This window comes from Alligator sinensis, unplaced genomic scaffold, assembly GCF_000455745.1.
Source record: "Alligator sinensis unplaced genomic scaffold, ASM45574v1 scaffold386_1, whole genome shotgun sequence".
Taxonomy (NCBI): domain Eukaryota; kingdom Metazoa; phylum Chordata; order Crocodylia; family Alligatoridae; genus Alligator; species Alligator sinensis.
In genome coordinates, this window is record NW_005841996.1 from 1999337 (window position 1) to 2008799 (window position 9463).

Genomic DNA, 9463 nt, shown 5'->3' on the forward strand with positions numbered 1-9463 from the left:
AAACTAAAACACATTCATGCTCTACATACACATAGTCCATGGTACTGTTGACATAAGTAAGAGCTACTCATTTAAACGCAATTAAGGAAACCACTTGAGCACATGCTTTACTATGAGCCCAGTTTTAGGTCCCACTGGCATCTAGAGCTCTAGCACAGGGATTGGCATCCTATGGCCCATAGGCCAGATTCAGTCTGTGGAGCTGTTTGTTCCGGCCAACAGACATGGCACTTCAGCAGCTGGATTGACCCAGCTTGGGCCAGAGGTGTGCAGGTACACAGGAAGCAGATGCTAGGACCCAGCTGTCGCCACTGCTTTTCCCCATGACAGCATGGGGAGAGTGTCTGAAGCTGGCAGTCATCTCTGCAGCACTGTGGGGCATCAGCAGTAGTTGCTTTCCTTTGCCACTGTAGGGACAAGGGTCAGCTGCAGACACGTCCTCCGTGCTGCTGCAGGGAAAAGTGGCAGTGGCGTTGGCTGGGCTATATTGCTCACCCCTCTGCATGCTGGCCCACCTCTGAGCCAAATTCAGTTAGTCTGGCCCACAGCCTGAAAAGGTTGCTGACTCTGGTTTTAGCATATTTAAGCATCATCAGTGGTTTAAACATGATAATGTGCTTTGTGAACTTAGGCCTCAAGAGTCTGAAGAACTGGACCATACCATCACAATTCTATTTATCAAATACAGGGTTTTTTAATGTAATTAATTATTTACCCTAATACAGAATTAAAGATATTTACTTACACAGCAGAATACTTTTGCTGCCATTTGCTCATCAAATTGACCAAGGATTATCCGAACATCATTGCCCTGTGGACAAAATAAAGGATATGAAAGATTAATACAGTCACTGTTCTTTAATAAACTTCCTTGAAATCTCTCTTGTTCCAGGCCCAAAGCCCCTGATTCTGCTAAGGGTAATTTTACTCTCCAAGTAGAATCACTGAAATCACAAAGAAAACTTGAACAGAATTGTGAGATTCAATGCAATTTTCCACCAGACCAAGATCTGAATTGCTATAAAGAAGGAAGAATTTTGTTCTAAACAAATGATGGATCACTGGCAATACTGAGGGAAAACAGAAAAAAAAAGAGAATGCTAATATTTATTTTGTGTAGCTCAACATCACTATTCAATGACATTAAGAAATATTAAATATTCTTTTGATCTGTGCTGTTTTATCTGATTTTTTCCATTAAAACGGTTTGTAAATATTCATACACACATCTGTCTGTCTATCTATATTCTACTGTTGTGATTCACATTACTAGTCATGGGGTGCATTTACACATGTGCTTTAATGAACAGTAGACTATTTTATTGTGTATTAAAGCATCATTTAAAAAACCATGACATTAAACTAATGCTCAGTAAAACAGTCTACTGTGCATTGTGTGACTATAAAAGTGTGCAAATGGAAAAAGAAAAGTGGAAAAAATGCCCTGGGAATCCACAACTGAAATCAATGGAAGCTGTTTTCCTTTCATAGCCAGAACTCTCTAAACAAAACGAATCAGACTATTCAATGAATTCAAATAGTGAAAAACATTTCAGATGTAATTATTTCACTTTACCAAAGATTTTCAATTTAGATAAATTTAAGCACTTTCTTCTGATATAGCAGATAACATCTCATTGAGAAATCCATTATGAGAAAAACAATTTTTGTTTTAATTTTTTTCAGAAACTGAATCTGAGACTGAACTTAGACTCAAATCCAGCTCATCTTTAGATGTACAAGTGGTGTTTTGAGCTAATTAGGTGCACAGCTCAAGGAAGATGCATAACCCCATGTAAGTCAGTGCAAGTGGGGGCTCCACCATTTTATTTTGCCCAAAGTCTAGGGAGTAGGTCACTTGCTCAGAAAGTGAGAGACCCAGGCCCCACTTGCCCTGGAGGTGGGGAGATACCTAACCTACATCTGCTTCTCAGAAAACTGATCTAACCATCAGGCCCCACACAGCTTCTTCTCTTGGCTGCCCAGTGAGCCAGCTTCAGCCAGCACAGTAGAGGGTGCTTTTGACACTACACAACTCACAACCCAACTTTACATATATAAGTGTTACTTACCCAACTAAAGAGGAGTTTGGCTCTTTTCACCACTGTGATGTTTTACAATTCACAATTTGCTTTGGTGTTCTGAATCAGTGCACCTTTAGTACCCTTACTTATATTTTAGTTAGCCACAGAATAATAATTTAAAAAATGGATTGGGATTAGTTGAGTGATTAAAAAAAATAGTTGCAATTAATCGTGATTTTAATTGCACAAAAAACTCAAAATGGTGTGCCGACAAACTCAAAATTATGCAAAATTATGACGGTACTTTGTATGGTTGGGGCTGGGTAGATGCAACCCAGAGTTTTATATGCTTTGCTAGCTGCGGCATCGCACTGGTAGCTCATGTTCATCTTGTCATCAATCATGACCACCAAGTCTCTTTTGGTCATGGTGCTAGTGGGTGTAGCACTGCCAAGCCTATAAGTATGATTGGGGAGGGCGGGGGGGTTTCTCCTGAGGTGGAGCACCTTGCATTTCTCTGTGTTGAATGTCACCAGGTTTTGATCCACCCACCTTGTGAGCCTGTCCAGGTCAGCCTGAATTGCCAGCCTATCCCCGGCGTGACTGCATTTCCCCATAATTTGGTGCTGTCTATGAATTTAGCCAGTCTACTTCTGACACCTGAATCCAGATCATTTATGAATATATTAAAGACCACTGGTCTGAGTACTGAGCCCTGGGAAATGCCACTGGTCACCATGCACCATGTTGACTCAGTTCCATGGACTATCACTCTCTAGGTCCGGCCACAAAGCCAGTTCCCCAGCCATTGGACCATAAGTTTGTTGAGTCTGTAGTTCCCCAATTTTACCATGAGGACATCATGGGAGACCAACTCAAAGGCTTTTTTGAAATCTAAATATATGACATCAACCTCTTCTCCTTTGTCCAGGTGATGTGTCACCTGCTCATAGAAGGAAATGAGGTTCGTCAAGCAAGATCTACCCGCAACAAAACTATGTTGAACATGGCTTTGGTGCGGGTAGGTATGTTGGCTATCTCTCAGAATGTTGCCTTCCATTAGCCTGTTGTTGATGGTTTCTTTGATGATTTTTTCTAAGACCTTTCAGGGATTGAGGTCAAACTGATTGGCTTGTATATCCCTAGATCTTCCTTCCTTCCTTTCTTGAAGATAGGCACCACATAAGCCCTCTTCCAATCTTCAGGAACCTCTCCTGAGCACCATGAGTTCTCAAATATCTTCACCAATGGTCATGCTATGATGTGAACTTCCTCTTTCAGCACTCCTGGGTGCATTCCATCTGGGCCAACTGACTTGTGGATGTCCAGTCTCTCAAACTGTTCCCTCACAAGATCTTTGCCGATTATAGGCATATGCATGAATGACTGGTGCCCCCCGAGACTGGGGGGGCGCCATTTGTAAGCGGCAGCATTGGCAGTGAGAGGATACTGCCTGCAGATGCCAGCAGCTGCATCAGCAGCAAGGGGAGGGTAGCAACTGCCCACAGAAGCTGTTTCAGCAGTGGCCAATCTCAGGGGGGGCATGTGCCCCACTGTGACTCCCCTATGCATCACCTATGGGTGTATGATTGACCTTACCCTGGTAGTCCTGAATCCTATCAGGCAGGGTGATCCCTTTGGGCTGGAGGAAAACCAATGCAAAGTAATTGTTAAGGAGATTAGCTTTCTCCTGGGTGTTGGTTGTCAGCCTGCCCATTTGGTTCAGCAAGTGTCTAATGTTGCCCTTGTTTTTCTGACTTCCCACGTATTTGAAGAAGGACTTTTTATTTTCCTTGATTCCCGTAGCCAGTTTGACTTCAGTTTCAGCCTTGGGTTTTCTGGTCCGCTCCCTACGGGCAAGTGCTGCATAATTCTCCTTAGTGGTAGATCCCAACTTCCATTCCTTATAAGCTTCTTTTTTCAGATTCAGGAGGTCCATGAATTCCCTATTGAGCCAATGGGGTCTCCCAGCCCTTTTGCTACCTTTCCTATGGGCTGGAATGGACTTCCCTTGTGCTTTCAGGATCACGTCCATAAGGAGCGATCACTCATCATCGACTTGCCTCCCTGTCAGATCATGGTCTCTCAGGGCCTCAACAACCAACCTCCTGAGCTTGTGAAAGTCAGCTTATTTAAAGTCAAGGATTTCTGTGTTGCTGATTGATTTTCTAGTTTTGTGATGGATAGAGAAAGTGATCAACTTGTGAGCACTGTCGCCAAGTTTCCCTCTGATCCTCAGATCACTGACTAGTTCATCCCCTTTGGCCAGTACCAGATCCAGCAGTGCCTTACCTCTTGTTGGCCCACAGACTCCTTGAGTCAAATAGAGCTTGTCCATGCAAGTGAGGAAGCTTGATGACTGATCAGATTTGGCTGAATGTTCTTCCCATGAGATGCCAGGATGGCTGAAGTTACCCATGATGACCATGCACTGACAGCGTGCAACCTCTGCCAGTTCCCTAGCAAATTCATGGTCAAGCTCTTCCTCCTGGTTAGGAGGTCTACAGTAGACTCCTACAGTTATATCCCTGTCACCATGTTCTCCCCATATTCTAACCCAGAGGGTCTCAAGTCGCCCTTCTTGGGTGCCAATCTCTGCATGTAGGGAAGTGTGCTGCTCCTTCACATAGACATCTACACCCCCACCTTCCTTTCAACATGATCCCTCCTGTACAAGGTATAGCCATCAATACCTGTGGTCTAGTCATAGGTGGAGTCCCACCAGCTCTCCGTTATTCCTATGAGATTCCATTCATTTTTGCTTCGCAGAAGGGCCAATTCCTCCTGTTTGTTCTGCATGCTTCTGGCATTTGTGTACAGGCAGCTAAGCCTGCTATTGGAAGCCCTGGGCTTTCCTGTCCTCTTAGAAGAGTCCCATTCTTGGGCTGTGGTAGGAGTGAGTTCCATTGTGTTACCTGACCTGCTGATTCTGTGGTTATCACTTCAAGGGCTTGCACGAGTGGTTGTCCACCTGTCCCCCAGCAACCTTAGTTTAAAGCCCTGTCAAGCAGGTCAGCCATTCTGGCCGAGAAGAGCTTCTTTCCCATCGGAGTGAGGTGGAGGCCATTCCTTCCTAACAAACTGCTGCCTGTCTCTCTGAAGTACAGACTGTGATTGAAGAAGCTTAAGCCTTCACGATGGCACCAACGCTGCAGTCTTCTGTTGACTTCTTCAATATGTCTCTCCCTCCTGTGCCCGTGACCCATAACTGGAAGGATCGAGGAGAAAACTACCTGTGCCCCTGGATGTTTCCCCTGGGTTTGTGTGTGGTGTGGAGGCAGGCTGCCCACTGCAGGGTGAAGCTCTGCACCCTGCTGCCTTTGCCCCAAGAGGCACGTGACACCATGTTGTGGCTTCTGCAGCCAGGCAGGCAGGGGACATGTGGTGAAGCCAGCGCGTGGCTCCAGGGGCAAAGGCAGCAGGGCACAGAGACCCAGCCCACAGCAGGCAGCCTGCCTCCACCCCATGCACAAATCTGGAGGGCACATGACCCCCCATGTCTCCCCTGGGGTGTGCACAGTGGCGGGAAACTGTGCCCTCCCCATGCCGCAGACAAGCCACCCACTGCTCCATCCCATGACCCACCCTGGCCCCAGGGCCCCATTCATACCAGGCCCTGCCCCTGCCCCACTCCATCCCTCACTGTGGGGGCCTTAATCAGCTCCCCCCACCCCTTCCCTCTCCCCCTGCTCCTTCCCCTCCACAGACTTACCTGCTGGGTGCTGCTCTACATACCACCAGGTTATGTTCCTAGCTGCATGCATGCTGCGGCTGCTCAAATGTGTGTGTCTGTGTCTCTGTTTGTGTGCGCGCATTCAGGCTGCCCTGTGGTTCCTCTGCACTGCCAACACTGCCCTGCTGGGGAGCCCAGAGGCAGCAGTGAAGGCGGTAGAGCAGAGCCCAATTAAAGCGTTAAAAAAATTAACACCAGAACCAATTAACACGTTAATTGTGAATGTTAGTGGTGATTAATTGACAGCCCTAATACACACACACACACACACACACACACACACACACACACAATATATGCAGCAGTGAAAAAAACTTAAATCATGTTTTCTACTTTTAAAATTTATTCAGGTTGCTTTGGGAACCATAACTCTGAACTGTCTTGACTTCTTGTATATAAAATATCAAATTAACATTATGTAAAAACAAACACCAACTATTAAATACCCAATTTTGTAAAAACCAGCCAAAATATTGCTGTTAACATTGATATTTTAAAAACAGAAAAAAGTAAAGAAAGTCTATTATGATTCTTGCTGCATATAGAATTTTTTTTAGAATGTGCTGCAAAAATCTAGAACTCTCGGTTCCAAAATGATACCTTTTATTAGATCAACTGAGAAATTGTGTGCTTTCTTCTTGACAGATACCCCACACAGCATTCCAGTAATTCATTTTATAATCATAAACAGTTAAACCAGCATAACAGATTGGAAACCAGTCTAAACCTGTAACAGAATGAAAGCAGCTCACATAGACTGGTTTAAAAATGGTGGAACCTGGTCCAAGATAGACCTGGATGGATTTAGTATTAGACTTAATCGGTTTAGGTTGGATTGGTCTGTTAAACTTATGTATCAGATCCCATCCCAACTCAAGTTAGGTTGCAGTCCACTGGCATCCCAGGCACCTTTGCTCCCCTCCTCACATGGAAGCACATTGGAACTTGGCTCAGGCTTGGCTGCTCAGAACTGTGAGCTACAGGCAGGGGGTGGGAGGAAGAAGGAGGAACAGCTATAACTTTATATTTTTCTATCTTTATATAATGTCCCAAGGTGTGTGGGGGGATAGGGGGGAGGGCACTGTGTAGAAGGAAGGATTGGGCCCCTCAGAACTTCAGACAATGACAGGTGCCCAGCAGCAGGGCAGGGCAGGGTAGGCAGAGTGAACAAGTGAGTGGCGGTGGTGGGCTGCTGTTTTCCTGTATGGACAGGGTCCAGTAGGGCTATGGTGTGGCAGGGAGCATTTTTTCTTCATCTATAATGACAACTTTTCAATTTTTTAAAACTGCTGCCACATCTCCCAATAATCTCCTATTTTCCAAACAAAACATACATTCAGCCTTTCCTCATGTAGCTTGTTTTCTAATCTCTTTATTAGCTTTATCTTTTGCCTTTGGATCTTCACCAGTTCTTTACATCCTTCTTCAAACTGTAGTTCCCAGTGGTCAACCCAATATTTGCACGGAGCTCTAACCAATGCTGAGTAGGGTGCTACTATTACCTAAGGTCTACATACCAGTCAATGAAGCCCAAAGTGACCTTTTTGTGAAAGCATAAAACTGCTGACACATGATGCATTTATGATCCACCATAACCCCTGGATCCTTGTGGTCAGTACTAGTGTCCAGCAACCTTACCCCCACCATTCTGTATTTGTGAATTTAGTTTTCTTTCCTAGGTGTAGCACTTCATATTTCTCTTGTTGCATTTCACTTTATTTTCTAGAACTCAGTTCTCCAATTTATCAAAATCCCTCTGAATTTTAAATTCTATCTTCCAAAGTATTTGCAACTCTTCTCAGTTTTGTCATCTGAAACTCTGATAAGTAAATTCTTTATCCCTGCATTCAAGTCATTAATAAACAGAATGAACTCAGAACAGACCCCACAATGTCCTTTAACCCTTTTTTGTGGTTATTCAATCTTTCTGACTATAATAGACTGGAAAAATAGTCAAAAAAATAAAATCAAAGGAAAAGTAATGTGAATAAGTGCAAAGTCATGCACTTAGTATAGAACAACCAAATATACAAATATAAATTGGGAAACGACTGGTTAAGTTACAGTGCTGCAAAAAAGCACCTGAGGGTTACAGTGGATTGAAAGCTAAATAGTAGGGCTGTGTGAAATTTTGGCACCCATTTCATTTCAGAGGTGTTTCAGCACCTAAAACACCAAATCTGAAATGAAACAGAAGGCTCCAAAACATCTCCAAAATGAAACGAAACCATCCCAAACTTTTCAGATGTTTCAGCATATTTCAGAGGCAAGCTTGTGGGGGAACAGAAACTCAAAAGAGGGAGGGGGAAGAGACGGGGGAAGGACTGCTCTTATATTGATATCTGTAGCTGGCCAGTGTCTGAGATCTATCCCTTAGGTCCCTTCCAATCCCAGTGCTCTGGGGGAGGGATGGAGAAACAGCATATAAGCCTCTGTGTGAAGCCTTTCTCTGCCTTTTCTGAGCTTTGTGTCTGTAAGCAACAGCATGTGAAAGGTAGTGGCTAGCTGCAGTGACTGGCTTCCTAGTCAGTCTCTTGCTAGTCTCTCTTTTTGGAAAGGATTGTATATACACTTTTTCAATATATTACAGATATAAGATATAGTAAGCAAATAGAAGAAGATATAGTAAAGACAGAGACGATATATTACACACACACACGTGTATTAAATAGATAGAAGAAGATATATTGCACAGAGAAGATACATTACACACACACACACATATATTAAACACATACAAGATATATTACATACAGAAACATTTTCCAGCATAGCAAACATTATGAACCATGCTGGAAAGGCAGGTGCCAGGTCTTCTGGCAGGGGAGCGAGAGGGGGCAGAGGGAGAGCTGTAAGTTCCTCCCCCAAACTTAGATGCTCCCTCTTCCCTAGCAGGCATGAGGCTTCTGCTGCTAGTGGCAGCAAGGAGGTGGGAGCAGTATCTGCACCTGCCCCACCTCCACTAACACTAGCTATAACAGTAACCCCCAGCACTACCAGCATTACGAGCACCAGCATGATAGTCTCCTCCACCCCAATGTCAGTTCCCAGCATGAGCCAGTGCCATACCCAGGGAAATTCTAGGGAAGGAGGGGGAATCTGAGTTTGTGCTCCACACCCCTCAAAGTTCCCTTACAGCCAGATCTTCTTCTCTGGAAGGCACTGTGGAGAAATTTGTGAGGGCAGGTGGTGCAGCTTCTCCTGTCATTGTGCCTCTGCCTTCTGAGGAGGGGGATAAGACAGGATCCGTACCCACACCCCAGAAGCAAGGGGGTAGTGTAGTGTAGGGTCATTTTGAGGTGGCAGATGATCCCAAGTATGCTATCTGCCTGCACTGCCGATGAAAAACCAGCCAGGGCAAGGACAAGAAACACTTCAGCACCTCAGGGATGCTAATGCACATCAGGAGGCACCAACACTTTGCCCTTGCTCCTCCTCATTTTGGCACCAGTGAGAGCGTGCCCAAAGGGAAGTCCCCCTCTCGCTCCAAAGCCCCCATCCCTCACAAGCATATGCAGGCCACCCTGGACCAGTGGGGGAAAGGTGGAGAGAAAGTGGGGCACGTTCCAAAGGCAAGCGAGGTCACCCAGAGTATTGGGGAGATGCTTGCTGTGGATGGCCAGCCTTTCTTCTTAGTTGAGTGGCCAGGGGTCAGGTGGCTCATGGCACTTGTGGCCCCATTCTACCAAGTGCCCACATGTAACAC

The 9463-nt window shown here is 45.1% G+C and overlaps 1 protein-coding gene across 1 annotated transcript in view; it reads right to left on the bottom strand.

The window, feature by feature from the left end:
* GABBR2 (gamma-aminobutyric acid type B receptor subunit 2) overlaps positions 1-9463 on the bottom strand; it is a 984392-nt gene that overhangs the window by 506262 nt on the left and 468667 nt on the right. The window contains 1 exon segment of the mRNA XM_006021507.2: positions 746-811. Coding sequence (XP_006021569.1) covers positions 746-811 — 66 coding nt within the window.